Source organism: Zea mays, chromosome 2 (genome assembly GCF_902167145.1).
Source record: "Zea mays cultivar B73 chromosome 2, Zm-B73-REFERENCE-NAM-5.0, whole genome shotgun sequence".
Classification (NCBI taxonomy): Eukaryota; Viridiplantae; Streptophyta; class Magnoliopsida; order Poales; family Poaceae; genus Zea; species Zea mays.
The window spans coordinates 1,706,809-1,721,437 of record NC_050097.1 but is presented as its reverse complement, the minus strand read 5'-3'; the positions used below and the strand labels follow the sequence as shown (position 1 = coordinate 1,721,437).

The 14,629-nt window shown below is 49.0% G+C and overlaps 3 protein-coding genes across 5 annotated transcripts; all 3 read left to right on the top strand.

The window, feature by feature from the left end:
- The first annotated feature begins 3,156 nt into the window (after positions 1 to 3,156).
- pcr1 (protochlorophyllide reductase 1) lies at positions 3,157 to 4,746 on the top strand. 2 transcript variants are annotated; one of them, XM_008669041.2, is made up of 2 exons: positions 3,157 to 3,372; positions 3,479 to 4,746. In XM_008669041.2, the coding sequence occupies exons 1-2, from the start codon at positions 3,265 to 3,267 to the stop codon at positions 4,529 to 4,531; spliced, it is 1,161 nt and encodes a 386-aa protein (XP_008667263.1). In that variant the 5' UTR covers positions 3,157 to 3,264; the 3' UTR covers positions 4,532 to 4,746. The 2 variants fall into 2 exon arrangements, with proteins under 2 accessions (XP_008667263.1, NP_001167683.2); NM_001174212.2 differs by having other exon boundaries at positions 3,177 to 3,372; positions 3,476 to 4,741.
- Positions 4,747 to 6,208: 1,462 nt separating this feature from the next.
- Positions 6,209 to 9,860, top strand: LOC100381427 (N-acetylglucosaminylphosphatidylinositol de-N-acetylase family protein). 2 transcript variants are annotated; one of them, NM_001361426.1, is made up of 9 exons: positions 6,209 to 6,587; positions 6,720 to 6,790; positions 7,098 to 7,162; positions 7,245 to 7,289; positions 7,363 to 7,443; positions 8,016 to 8,083; positions 8,456 to 8,504; positions 9,031 to 9,191; positions 9,542 to 9,860. In NM_001361426.1, the coding sequence occupies exons 1-9, from the start codon at positions 6,400 to 6,402 to the stop codon at positions 9,603 to 9,605; spliced, it is 792 nt and encodes a 263-aa protein (NP_001348355.1). In that variant the 5' UTR covers positions 6,209 to 6,399; the 3' UTR covers positions 9,606 to 9,860. The 2 variants fall into 2 exon arrangements, with proteins under 2 accessions (NP_001348355.1, NP_001167739.1); NM_001174268.1 differs by having other exon boundaries at positions 7,979 to 8,083.
- A 632-nt stretch (positions 9,861 to 10,492) lies between these two features.
- Positions 10,493 to 12,486, top strand: LOC103645757 (probable polyol transporter 4; the record flags this gene model as incomplete). The annotated part of the gene is made up of 3 exons (XM_035965121.1): positions 10,493 to 10,620; positions 10,901 to 11,276; positions 11,419 to 12,486. Coding segments are annotated over 3 exons (1,377 nt in total), but the record flags the coding sequence as incomplete, so codon positions are not given.
- Positions 12,487 to 14,629: the final 2,143 nt, after the last annotated feature.

Sequence of the window (14,629 nt, the reverse complement as noted above, 5' to 3'; positions counted from 1 at the left end):
CCGAGCCCTGGGGTCAGGCGGAGCGGAGTTCGCCGTCTTCCGGGTCTTAGCCCGAGTCCGAGCCCTGGGGTCGGGCGGAGCGGAGTTCGCCGTCTTCCGGGTCTTAGCCCGAGTCCGAGCCCTGGGGTCGGGCGGAGCGGAGTTCGCCGTCTTTCGGGTCTTAGCCCGAGTCCGAGCCCTGGGGTCGGGCGGAGCGGAGTTCGCCGTCTTCCGGGTCTTAGCCCGAGTCCGAGCCCTGGGGTCGGGCGGAGCGGAGTTCGCCGTCTTCCGGGTCTTAGCCCGAGTCCGAGCCCTGGGGTCGGGCGGAGCGGAGTTCGCCGTCTTCCGGGTCTTAGCCCGAGTCCGAGCCCTGGGGTCGGGCGGAGCGGAGTTCGCCGTCTTCCGGGTCTTAGCCCGAGTCCGAGCCCTGGGGTCGGGCGGAGCGGAGTTCGCCGTCTTCCGGGTCTTAGCCCGAGTCCGAGCCCTGGGGTCGGGCGGAGCGGAGTTCCCTATGGCGCCCCTGGCGAGGCCTGACTGCCTGTCAGACTCACTCTATCGAGCGGCACTGCAGTCGGAGTGGCGCAGGCGGCGCTGTCCTTCTGTCAGACCGGTCAGTGGAGCAGCAGAGTGACGGCGGTCACTTTGGCTCTGCCGGGGGGCGCGCGTCAGGATAGAGGTGTCAGGCCACCTTTGCGTTAAATGCCCCTGCAACTCGGTTAGTCGGTGCGGCGATTTAGTCAGGGTTGCTTCTTAGCGAAGCCAAGGCCTCGGGCGAGCCGGAGATGTGTCCGCCGTTAAAAGGGGGGCCTCGGGTGAGACGGAAGTCCCTCGAGGTCGGCTGCCCGAGTCCGAGGCTAGGCTCGGGTGAAGCGTGATCGAGTCACTCGTATGGACTGATCCCTGACTTAATCGTACCCATCAGGCCTCTGCAGCTTTATGCTGATGGGGGTTACCAGCTAAGAATTAGGCGTCTTGAGGGTACCCCTAATTATGGTCCCCGACAATGCCCAACACATAGAGTTATGACTTTATTGAACTAAAGAGTTAAAGAGATGCAAATGAAAAAGCCACGTATGTTTCTAGCCTTAGTAAATTGTTTTTAGACTAACATTATTCTACTAAGTGCTAGGAACCTTCTCAAAGTGAGAGAAATCAAATTGGAGAAGTTTGGCTCAGGCATGCCAGACTTGCACCAGCCTGTGGTGCACCGTACTGTCCGGTCCCCAGGCTGGCACCCCGGCGAACAAGCTGCTCTCGGGAACATGCTGAGGGCATCGCGGCTATAATTCATTAGACTGTCCGGTGTGCACTAGTAGCGCTGGAAAATAAGCTCAAGGCTCACGAGCCTCGAGCGAGCCGAGCCAGCCTTTTGGGCTCGTTGCCGTAGCGAGCCGAGCCGGCTCGTTCCAGCTCACGAGCCGGCTCACGAGCTATACCAAATTATTTAATATGTAGAATAATGATGGATGTTGGCTAATTTTATAGATAATCAGTTTGTTCCTTAGCATTTCATGATAGATATATGCCAATTAAGAATTTAGATTACTCATAATGATGAATGTATCTATATATTTCACATTTATATACTAATAATTTACTATACAATGCAATTATATATCAGGGTGTGGCTCGCGAGCTACCTTCGAACCGAGCTGAGCCTGTCTCCCAAGCTTGTGATATGGACGAGCCGAGCTCGATCAGCCATCGAGCTGCACCGAGCCGAGCCGAGCTCGGCTCGGCTCGTTTCTAGCCCTATTCACCGGACTGTCTGGTGTGTCAGCCGCACGCCCAGCCAACGGTCGATCACGCGATCAGCGGGTGACACGTGGCTCAGCCAATGGTCAGAAGGTCGCACCGGACTGTCCGGTGTGCCACGGGGCCGATGGATGCAACGGCCGGCTTCACTAGAAAAGGAAGGAAATCACACACTATTCACTGTCCGGTGGTGTTCCTGGAGAACTACAAATATATATATATATATATATATATATATATATATATATATATATATATGTGTGTGTGTGTGTGTGTGTGTGTGTGTGTGTGTGTGTGTGTGTGTTGTGTATAGTGGTCTGGTGCAGCGGTAGAGCCTACCGACCAGAAGGTCTCAGGTTTGAGTCCTAGCCTCTCCATAGTATGCAGGTAAGACTTGGCGCTTAAAGATATCATTCCCAGACCCTGCACAGTGCGGGAAGCCTACGCCACTAGGTACACCCTTTTTTAGTAATGTGGTACATTGTAGTAGTGCTATTTTGGTTGCTGTGCAGTTGCCTATGTCAAACTCTTGTTGTCTTTGAACTGTAAGGCTTGATTTGGTTGAAGAATGGTAGTCTATCTTTCTGCGCACGGCTTTGTTTGGTTTGTGAATAGAATGAGTTAATCCACCACCATTCTATTTCTCATAAGCTAGTAATGAGGGCATAATCAATGTAAGCATTAGTAATTGAGTCCTTCCACCAAATATGTTACACTTGTCATCTCATTTAAGATTTCTCATATGTTTAGTTCGTTCCTGCTTTGTGCAGCTCGCCCACAGCAAAATTACAGCATATGCAGTTCATTTTATACGCCACCACGCTCACCAAACACTTCCTGCCGTAACGTCCGACAGTTATTGTATGAGGCCAGGCTAGGTCATATAGCCACCCGGTTACCGCAATGTTCCTGGGATGTGACGGCAGAGGATCTTCGGTCACGAAACATGCACCGTGTACAGTATACTGCACCCTGAAAACAGGCAGTGCGCTAGTCACGGTGAGGACTTGTTGCTGTTGCCATTTGGAAAGAGAGAAAAAAAACAGGTGAAAAAAGTGTAGAGAGCATCACCCACGTAAGCTGCCACGTCATACAGAAGCCCAATGGGCCTCTCTTACGTGTTACGCCCCGCAACCACTCGTTTGCCGCACGTTCACGTGGGCTCATCTCCTGCGCAAAACAACAGATCCGACCAGCTGGTCCCACCGCTCCTCCCCATGCTGCATAATTGCACGCATGTGAAGGTCCCGCGCGAGGTCACCATCGCCAACAATATCCTGCGGCAAAATATCGTCCAAGAAATCCGGGCCACGCGCTGCGATTGGCTGCGGAGGCTCCACGCTGGCGAAAGGGCCCACCCCCTTATCCTATCTTCGTGGCGCTCCTCGCTCCTCGGCCCGGGTATATAAGTACCGCCGGCGAGCTCGCCGCCTCCGTCGAACACAGAGTCACTTCGCCACGAACAAAAGCGCATCGATCTCGCTGTCGTCACTCCTCGTCACCCAGCCACGAACAGAGGCACCACCCAGCATGGCCCTGCAGGCGGCGCTCCTCCCATCCACCCTCTCATCCGTCCCCAAGAAGTGCAGCATCGCCGTCGCGGCGAAGGACACGGCATTCCTTAGCGTATCCCAGAAGGTCAGTGATCAGCTGCATCTGCATCTGCATGCTGCACTCGCAGTCACAATGCGCTTGAATTGAACGTGTCACTGACTCTGTCGTGAGCATGCCATGCGGGCAGAAGGTGCAGGCGGCGTCGCTGTCGGTGAGAACGCGGGTGGCGACGACGGCGCCTGTGGCCACGCCGGGGTCCAGCACGGCGGCCAAGGATGGGAAGAAGACCGTGCGGCAGGGCGTGGTGGTGATCACGGGCGCGTCGTCGGGGTTGGGCCTGGCGGCGGCCAAGGCGCTGGCGGAGACCGGCAAGTGGCACGTGGTGATGGCCTGCCGCGACTTCCTCAAGGCGGCCAAGGCGGCCAAGGGCGCCGGCATGGCGGACGGCAGCTACACCATCATGCACCTGGACCTGGCCTCCCTCGACAGCGTGCGGCAGTTCGTGGACAGCTTCCGGCGCGCCGGCATGCCGCTCGACTCGCTCGTCTGCAACGCCGCCATCTACCGGCCCACGGCAAGGACGCCGACGTTCACGGCGGACGGATACGAGATGAGCGTCGGCGTCAACCACCTGGGCCACTTCCTCCTGGCGCGCCTGCTCCTGGACGACATGCAGAAGTCCGACTACCCGTCCCGCCGCCTCATCATCCTCGGCTCCATCACCGGCAACACCAACACGCTGGCCGGGAACATCCCGCCCAAGGCCGGGCTGGGCGACCTCCGCGGCCTCGCGGCGGGGCTGCGCGGCCAGAACGGCTCTGCCATGATCGACGGCTCCGAGAGCTTCGACGGCGCCAAGGCGTACAAGGACAGCAAGATCTGCAACATGCTCACCATGCAGGAGCTGCACCGGCGGTACCACGAGGAGACGGGCATCACGTTCGCGTCGCTCTACCCGGGGTGCATCGCCACCACGGGGCTGTTCCGCGAGCACATCCCGCTGTTCCGCCTGCTCTTCCCGCCTTTCCAGAAGTTCGTCACCAAGGGCTTCGTGTCGGAGGCGGAGTCCGGCAAGAGGCTGGCGCAGGTGGTCAGCGACCCCAGCCTCACCAAGTCGGGGGTGTACTGGAGCTGGAACAAGGACTCGGCGTCGTTCGAGAACCAGCTGTCGCAGGAGGCCAGCGATCCGGAGAAGGCCAAGAAGCTCTGGGAGATCAGCGAGAAGCTCGTGGGGCTTGCCTGAGCTCGCCGGCACGGCGACGGCGACATGATGACTCTGTCGAGCAGAGGAGCTTTCGCTTCGTTGTATTATGTGTACCATTAGCATCCATTTTGTTTGTTTCTAGAAGTTGGTAATGACCGTCGGAGAAGAGCCTGTAATTGTTCGATCATGTATTATTGCTTACAAAATTTTTTTCAAAAACCGATGAAATAAAACAACAGGCTTAACATCTCTAAGGGGCGGGCCCATGATTTGAAGTATGAATATTCGAAATTTTAGTAGAACATAATTTTTTTGACAATCTAAAATCATACTATTGTACTGTATGGTCAGTTGCACGGTAGAGAAATGAAGAGGGATAGTGAAAACCAAAGTTTAGACAAAATAGTTGTAAATAGTGTGATTTTATGCTTTTTATAATATTTTAGCTTATATACATAACATATACATGTATATATAATTGTTTTGCTAAAAATAATGGATATTGAATTGAATATCCTTGCTTGCATGTAGGTCCCCCATTGCTCTGTGTGTTTCCATGAAACAATATCTTTAGACTGAGTTGATATCTAAGGATGTGTTTGGTTATAATAACAACATGGGATGGGATAGTACGGTCCCTTAAATAAGTTTATTTGATTCAGGGTCAGGTGTTGGGACATAACTATTTCATTGTTGTTCTCAATTGTACCTCTAAATTGGAAGTACGAGAAATGACACAAGGGAATGTACCTGTCCTGTCTGTCCTAAGTTGTCCCGCAACCAAACACATCCTAAGAGACAGATTACTTTAAAAATTAATGAAAAAAATACCGGTTGTTTAAAATTAGTGCTCTATCTTGATGTACAGAACTGCTCTATTTTGATGTTTTTAAAAATACATGATTTATGAGTTAATTGTTGGATTTCATTTTTTGTTTGCAGTGTACAAAACATTTTAAATGATGTAGCACTATTTTGAGGTACCTTATTGAAGATGTTCTTACCCGACCTCTAAAGACAGCCCATTCTGCTCAACCAAACAGTTTTAAACTAAAATTCAGTCTTCGCAAAAAAAAAAAAAGGTAAGCCGTTCGATAACCGTCGGTCGGTTTTGGAAGAAACCAACCAGTTTTGTAAGTTCAAATTAGAAAATAAATTGATTTTTTAATACCGGCGAGAAACATTGTTTCTCGACCATGAAACCGGTTTTTAAATTTTTTCGATTGGTTTGTATTTCAAATCCAAATATAACGGGTTCTCGGATTTCTCCGTTATGTTTGTACAGGTTTTCGTTGTCTTTTTACTTGGTTTCGCTGTTTTTCTATCGGTTTCATTTTTATAATTTTCCCCTTTTGAATTTTAGATGAATTAAAAAACACCGTCTGGAAAATGGTTAGCCGGACCAGTTTTCACGGTTTTTTTAATCCGTGTTCCAGACTGAATGTCCATGGCTAGCAAAATCGCCAACAGACGACTGGTCGCAAGAGCGTAACCTCCCGAGCAAACACAGAAAGATGACTGATGGTTTCGGACACGCATTCCGCTGACGACGCTCTGTTGCAAGGCGAAGAACGATGCTCTGAGTACGGCACCATCTGTCGACGACTCGAGGTCCCGTCACCGATGCTGCCGTGCCGAGACCTTACATGCATTCCCCCAATCCATACAGGCCCTTATTGCCCACGGCCCACGGCCCAATGCCGAACCAGGCCCAGCTCCATTTTCGCCGCCGCCGTTGGCCGGCAACGGCATTGCCGCGCGCCCGCCGTATCTGGCTTCGGCTGCCGTCGCCTCCCTCCCCGCCCTGCGCAACCCCTCCTCGCCGCGCCGTCAAGACGCCTGTCTTCTTCTCATCTCGTCGGCGCTCGTCCTCCCTCCCTCCCTCCCCCAGGTCCTGCTTCCTCCCCATGGCGTGGATCTGGATGGTCCTCGCGGCGGGAGCCGTGCTCCTGTGGGCGATCTCTCTGGGAAGGATCTTCTCCTCCGCCGCGCCGTCCTGTGTGCCCCTGAGCCCGCAGTTCATGCCCCCTCTCCGCGGCGACAGGAGGACCCGGAACGTGATGCTCGTCGTCGCCCACCCCGACGACGAGTCCATGTATGTTACTTCTCTCTCCTCAAGTCCCTGCGTATCGAATGTTCAATTGCCATGTCTGTGGAACGTTTGCTTAGTTCTAGTTTGACGTGTTGCTTGACTCTTATCGTTTTCTCATCTTCTGTGTTGCTACAGGTTCTTTGCTCCAACTATCCTTTTCCTCAAGTCAAAAGGTCACAACATTCACATTCTGTGCATGTCTCGAGGTTAGATGTCAAGGAACCAAAAGAACCGTATGTTTATTTCTGTGTGCCAACACGGGTGTTTAAATGCACTAGAGCTAATAGTTAGCTGTTTAAAATTAGTTGCATATATCCAAACAGTCTAGCTAATAGTTCAACGATTAGCTATTTTTTAGCAAACTAGCTAATAGTTAGCTAGATAATTTTACTAGCAACTTTTTAGCCAACTAACTTTTAGATCTAGTGCATTCAAACACCCCCTAAGTCTAATAGTATTTTCCTCTGACATATGAACAGTAGACCACCCAGAACTAACTTAATCCTTCCACAGGTAATGCTGATGGTCTCGGAGATACTCGTAAAGAAGAATTGTACCATGCCTGTGAAACCCTTAAGGTACTCAGATCTTTAACAAGTTCTTTTTACCCTCAAAGAGCAAATGTTTGTACAGTCCCTGAATCAGACCATGTCATTACAGATTCCACATGAACAAGTTGAAGTCTTGGACCACCCGAAATTGCAGGTATTTTATTTTGAGTCCATACTTCTATATACTGTTTGAGAAAAATGTGATCTTGACCATATACATTTCGTAGGATGGATTTCATGAGAAATGGGACCATGAACTAGTATCAGAACTTGTCATGGAGCATGTCCAACTATGGGTCATTGACATGGTAGTAGCTACATCTCAGAGATCTTATGAACTTCAAAATACATTGTGTTTTTAGTAATGCTACCAGCTTCTCCTCTCACTCTTATTAAGTTACCTTGAACAGTTGATCCGTTGAGTGTGTTTGTTTCTTCAATCCTCCAGATTTTAGTGTGAAGTAACATGAGTAGTTGAGTACACAAATGTGCCAGTCTGCATTTTGTGTAATATAAGACATGTTTACAAAGCAATTCCCATAAAGTCACTAGTTCTCTTTTTTCACTTCTCCTGAATAGTTTAGCAAATGACATATATCAGGGTTATGCCTGTTCAAACGTTCTCACTTCCTTCTTAAAAAAAAGACACTTGCGACTACAGTTTGTGAACTCTGCTTAAAAATCCTGAGAGCGAGCCATTGGTATTTGATACATCTTAAATTCTTAATAAATTTCTATAAATTTCAAATTCAATATGATTACCTTGGTAATAATTACTAAACACTGTACACCATGTTCAGTTGCTACCTACATAAAAAAGTTAGTTCTTTTTTCTTTTGACAGCCTCTGCTTACTGGTGCAATATTTGATGGCATTTTAGATTGTGACATTTGATTCATATGGAGTATCAGGCCACCCAAACCACAGAGATGTTCATTACGGCATATGGTTAGTTCAGTTATCTTTAACACTGCGTGATTACCTGCATGCATGAATTGATAAAATTGTTTAACATAGGGATTTCGTTATGTTGGACATCAGGACAGTTGTTCTTTGACTGTGCACAACACGTTCTCATTTCATTTACCTGTGCATTTATTTTACACATATGCCTCTCACATTTATGAGATACTCCCTCCATTCCAAACTATAGTTAGTTTTGGCTTTTCTAGATACTTGGTATACAGCTAAATATACACTGTGTCTAGCTAGATACATAACTATGCATCTAGAAAAATCCAAAGTGACCTATAATTTGGGATGGAAGGAGTACTTTTACCACTCATATGGTTTAAAAAAACTCTATTTCTATATGAACAGCAAGTTTCTCCATGCGAATAGGCAAGGAAATGTTGAAGCTTGGGAACTAGTAAGTTTCTTCCCTTAAATCCTTCGACAACCTTCTTTAGGTTTACTTCTCAGACTGATTTTCACTGTAGAGAGGAAGAGAATATGTAATACGTTCTTGACTTTGTTAGTTCTATGTTTAGTTGCTTCAGATCTCATAATTTTTCTTGGGATCAGAAATACAGAAACTATTATGCTACGGCCTATACTTGCCATCTATACTGAGTATTTTGGTTGATGACTTAGTTTTTTTAATATTATTTTTTAGAGATTGCCACCAGGATAATTAACCTCCGAGTGGATTTTGACATCTGAAAATTGCTTTCTTGATTCTTATGCCACAAGGATATTGGATAAAGACAAAGCTACTGACTTTCTATTTCATGAATGAACATCATTTTTATATTGCTAACTGTCCTGTTCACATTATCTTCAGTTTACCCTCTCCTTTTCCTTTTGATGATTGTACCATGTTTTTTTCTTCTTGCTGGAAGTAGCACATAATATTGGAGGAAAGATGATCCATGTTGGATTATTTGGAAATGCAGGCAAGCCTGAATATTCTTCGCAAGTACAGTGGTCCGGTTGACATTTGGCTTTCTTCGCTGATCTCCGTCTCAAGGTCAAAGCAGTCAATCTATACTCTAGTTAACAGTAGCCCGTCCAGAAGCTATGAGGCAATGGCTGCACACAGAAGTCAGTGGGTTTGGTAAGTATAAGAGTTCCATGTGTGCATTTTCATGGAGAAATCATTCTCTTCTGCCAACTTGAATAGAGTGTTGGAGATCAATTCACGTGGCCTCTATAAGTTCATAATAAAGTTTCTGATTGCATCATATTTATATCGTTCCTCGCAATGTATAACGAATCACTGACTTGCTGGTTGCTGCCATATATCATCAAAGATGGCATCTATCAATACCTTACCTGTATCAGGAAACGGTAGAGGGACCATGTTTAACTCGGTAGTTAGGGATTGTCTTTTTTTTCTCTCTCTGGAATACAGAGCAGCTCTTTTTTGAATTGAAGATAATCAGCATATTCCATGTGTCTTTGCAGGTTTAGAAGAGTGTTCGTCATGCTCTCAAGTTATACCTACATAAACATGCTACAGAAAATTTAGCACGTGATACGACGTCATATCAGAGCGAGCCGCCATTGTCGTCTCCAATGTCGTACTTGTGCGTTGTCAATTGTATATTTGTACTGTATGTATCAATGATTTTATAGGCAGTGCTCATAGGGTGACTGTACGGCTTCTTGTTCCCAATTCTCTACCATAGTATATTTGTAAGTTCTTGGGTGTGGTCAAACGATTTCTGGTTCGATTTGACGTCCTTGACGAACTGACCTGCTAACTAATCAATCCTTCCGTTCTACTGCTTCTGTCCCAAAAGATGCGATTCTGGCTTTGGATCGAGTCAAACTTAGAATGTATTAACATTGTTTTTACTCTAAATAGGTTACTATGAAAATATATTCTACACCTAATAATAATATTCGTTTGTTATTATAAATATTTGTGATGATTCGTATCATTTTTTTTTTGAACGAATGGATTATCTACCCCTGCGAGAGTCCGAAATATCTTGAAAATCACATACTACCACTCTGCTGTAGGTATTCACAAATCGCCAGGAATGAAGGGGCTCATAGGAAAGACCTCCCATTTGAAAACGCAGACCCCGACGCGATGAGTTGAACGGCGACCAAATCGCGCGTCGCGGAAAGTACGACGAACATATTAAAATCTTCTTCCTTCGTCTTCCTCTTCCGTCCTCAGATCCAGCTTCATTGCCTAGTCCACTACTAGCACGGTAGCACCATCCAGGCGCTAGAACCACTGCGATTTGGAAAGCGCGGGAAGGCAGAGCAGAGCATGATGCTCCCGAGCGCCGAGCTGTCGTCGTCCAACGGCGGCGGCGCCAGTGGCCTGGCAGCCCTGCCGGTCTTCTTGGGCAGGAAGAACAAGTACGTGCGCATGGACGACGTGCTCCCTTCGGAGCATGAAGGCGACGACGGCGGGGGCGGGGGCGGGGGCGGCGGCGCCGTCCATGTCCGTGGCCGCCAAAGCAGCAGGAGATACGTCTTCGCCTGCTCCGTCTTCGCCTCCCTCAACTCCGTGCTGCTCGGTTACGGTAAGCTTCTTGTTCTCGACTTGCGTAGCCAGTTCTTCGATTAAAAAGTACTATAGAAAAAAAATTCGCTCTTGTTTTTGGCTGTTCGTAAAGAGATTCTTGGTGATTGACTGTGCGTAGGATTTGGAGATGGTAAGCGCTGAATCGCGTTAACATTTTTTTCTCCTTAGACATCGCAATGGCTGCTGCTGCTTGTTAATTGTTACTTCTTCTTTTTAACTGTTACTGAGTAGTCTATAGTTGGCTAATGATGTTCCATAATTTCACATCCAAATGTCAGATGTCGGTGTGATGAGCGGTTGCATCCTGTTCATTCAGAGGGACCTTCACATCAACGAGGTGCAGCAGGAGGTCCTGGTGGGCTGCCTCAGCTTCATCTCCCTCCTCGGCAGCCTCACCGGCGGGAGGACATCGGACGCCGTGGGGCGGAAGTGGACCATCGGCCTCGCCGCCGTCGTCTTTCAGGCCGGCGCGGCCGTCATGACGCTCGCCCCGTCCTTCCAGGTCCTCATGGTGGGCCGCCTGCTGGCCGGCGTCGGCATCGGGTTCGGCGTCATGATCGCGCCGGTGTACATCGCCGAGATATCCCCCGCGGCGTCCAGGGGATCGTTCACGTCCTTCCCGGAGATCTTCATCAACCTCGGCATCCTCCTCGGGTACATCTCCAACTACGCTTTCTCGGGGCTCCCCGACCACATCAACTGGCGCGTCATGCTCGCCGTCGGCATCCTGCCGTCCGTGTCCATCGCTTTCGCGCTGCTCGTGATCCCGGAGTCGCCGCGGTGGCTGGTCATGCAGGGCAGGGCCGACGAGGCGCGCGCCGTGCTCCTCAGGGTCACCGACACCGAGGACGAGGCTAAGGAGAGGCTCGCCGAGATCGAGGCTGCTGCTGCGGCCGCCACGACGGGCGCCGCCGGCAAGCACGGGGACAGGAACAGGACGGTGTGGCAGGAGCTGTCGAGGCCGTCCCCGGTGATCGCCCGGATGCTCGTCACCGGAGTAGGCATCCAGTGCTTCCAGCAGATCACGGGCATCGACGCGCTGGTGTACTACAGCCCGACCATATTCCGGGACGCTGGGATCGCCACCGAGCGCCAGCTCCTCGCCGCCACGGTGGCCGTCGGGTTCTTCAAGACGGCGTTCATCGCGCTGGCCATCGTGCTGATCGACCGCGTCGGCCGGAAGCCGCTGTTGTACGTCAGCACGGTCGGCATGACCGGCTGCCTGGCGGCGCTGTCCGCCGCGCTCTTCCTGCAGGCGCGCGGGTCGGTGTCCCGCGGCGCCGGCGTCGGCGTCGCCATCCTGACGGTGTGCGGCGACGTGGCCTTCTTCTCCGTGGGGATAGGGCCCATATGCTGGGTGGTGAGCTCGGAGATCTTCCCGCTTCGGCTACGCTCGCAGGCCGCGGCGCTGGGGGCGGTGGCGAACAGGGTGACCAGCGGCGCGGTGGCCATGTCGTTCCTGTCCGTCTGCCGCGCCATCTCCGTCTCGGGCGCGTTCGCCGCCTTCGCGGCCATTTCGGCCCTCTCGGTGCTCTTTGTGCACAGGTTTGTGCCGGAGACCAGCGGCAAGACGCTGGAGCAGATCGAGTCTCTGTTCGGAGGCGGCGGCGATGGGGACGAACTTCGGGAGCTGGAGCTCGGCGATGTGGAGCAGTTGGTGCACAAGTGACGAGTAGCATCACGCTAACATACATACACAGCAAAATTTTGCCAAACATTCTTTGTAGTGTCACACTTGTTTGACAGGTCCTACTGGTACTCGACAGTTTAGCTGCCTGGTTGATGACATGATTGATACACTTTTCCAACGGAATGTAAATTTGCAAAAGAGCTATCAAACACAACATCAGACATTTTGCCATTACAAGATCTCCCATTTGGCAGTTTTTGTACGGTACAAAACAAAAGGGAAATCCACAAAGTTGTTGCAAACAGAAGCAGATGGTCAGACAACATCCATTAGGGCCCGTTTGTTTACCTTCATCTTGAGGAATTGGAATTTAACTAATATAGTAAGTTATTTTTTTAGAATGTGACATTCCACAACTTTTCAAAGTATATATATATAAGCCTATCTCAAATTTATGGGGTGGAGATGAAAATTAATTCTATAGATTTACATGCTACTTTTCTAATGTACAATTTATAGCACACTCTTCTACTTGTTTCTCTATAACATAAATGTAGTGTATAACTATCTATCTGATATGATTTAGGATAATATACAAATACATTACATAAATATATATATATATATATATATATTAACTCAATTAGTTTTGTCTAAATTATAATTATTAGAATAGAATTCAATTCCAACGAAACAAACGGGGCCTTATTTTGTTACAGGAATTAGCCAGCCTAAAGGCAAACACACAAGAACCTCAAGTGAAGTAGGAGGCGATCAGCGAAGTTGGGGCTGACATGTTATTAGATGCGTCACTATGCTCTGCTAAGCGGTAGTTATGGAGGCGACAAGGCCATCATGCCTCGCCCTCGCTAGCATCGCGCAGACGACACAACAAGCTCATGCATACCAACTACCAGGAGCAAGCGATGTTAATGTAGGTGAACATAGAGGCGAAAGGATGGTGATACATCATCAAGCCTGTGAAACACGTTGAGAACATCTGTCACCATGATCGCTTGCTGCTCACCGTGATCCTACGCTTCACGCGCTGACATGCTAGCCGATCTTCGGGAGAGAAGAATGGCGACAACGACGTGGGTGGTGATTAAGCAGATCCATGTTTCGGTCCAGCAAATCCGCTAGGCTAACACGCATCACGTCCACCACGAGTTTGCATCTTGTTGTGCTAACACAAAAGATTTCGAGGACCGAATCATCTGGCTTGCCGCTGATCTTTGTCTCCTTGGTGATAGCACCACTGTGAGGGTCGGCACGCAGCGGAAGCGGGCCCTAAAGCAGCAAGCTAAGCTGTCACAAGCAAATCACTGAACACCTTGTGGGCGTGAACCAAAAGAAACACCTAAGCTTCAAATCAAGCAACCACGTGATGTCCAGTGGTACAACAACACTTTATGCACAACAATCAGCTCACCACAATTTCAACCCCATCAATAGTTCACCAATGTACCAAAGAACACAAATACGCCTCTTATGTCAATATGTCCATTTACCAATAAACTTGGGGATATCTCCAACAACAAGCAATATGTTGAACAATCAGCACATACGACAAGCAAAATACCCAAGCAAGTGAAGAAATAGAGATTTACGTGGTAAACTCCATGCCGAGAGAAAACCTACGGACGAAGACGAGCAAGAACTCCATTATGAAGATGAAGAATACAAGAGGTGGGAACCGACAAGTGATGGGAGGCTCCAGATCCCCAAATCACTCTCTCAAATTTGTGGATTGGTGCCTCTCAATCTCCCCTCTCCTCTCTCTAAGCCTAGCTCTCTATTCTCTTTTTCGCCAAATGAGCTAGTGTGTATTGGACAGGCTTCCCCTAGAAAGCAGAGCAGCCTGTTGCTGGTCATAAAGGTGTTGGTTTGCCCCTTTTGCAGAAGACCCCCTGGATGACCCCAGGGTGGCTATGACCAGCCGATCCCCACGAGGATGCATACAACTGACCCCAGTGGGGAAATGGGACTGCTGACCCCAAGGGTCGACTGGATCTATCGACCACAATTCTCCACCTCAGCGACAATTGAACCATAGAGCCAATAAAAATTCAATCTTCAAACTCTTCATCTTCAAGACAACAAATCAGCATGTAACAATCTCACTGCCTCCAAAGCTCCACATGGGAGCTAGCTCGGGCAAGCACGAACACCCCCCAAGCTCAAGAAGTGCTCGAACTTAGCTCTTGGGACCACCTTGGTTAACATATCAGTTGGGTTGTCTTCGTGCCAATCTTCATCACGTACAAAGCTTTGTTTTTCACATGAAGCCAAATGAAGAAATTTCGCACATTAATATGCTTGGTTCTCTCATGAAACTTCTCATCTTTTGCAAGATAGATCGCACTTTGATTATCAC

Bases quoted from the DNA above. Each gene is read 5' to 3' on its own strand.
- LOC100381427 (NM_001361426.1), top strand. From the start codon at position 6,400: ATGGCGTGGATCTGGATGGTCCTCGCGGCGGGAGCCGTGCTCCTGTGG. The intron at 7,163-7,244 runs GTACTCAGATCT...ATGTCATTACAG, and splicing joins ATGCCTGTGAAACCCTTAAG to ATTCCACATGAACAAGTTGA. The intron at 7,444-8,015 runs GTAGTAGCTACA...ATGGCATTTTAG, and splicing joins AACTATGGGTCATTGACATG to ATTGTGACATTTGATTCATA.
- pcr1 (NM_001174212.2), top strand. From the start codon at position 3,265: ATGGCCCTGCAGGCGGCGCTCCTCCCATCCACCCTCTCATCCGTCCCC. The intron at 3,373-3,475 runs GTCAGTGATCAG...CCATGCGGGCAG, and splicing joins TCCTTAGCGTATCCCAGAAG to AAGGTGCAGGCGGCGTCGCT.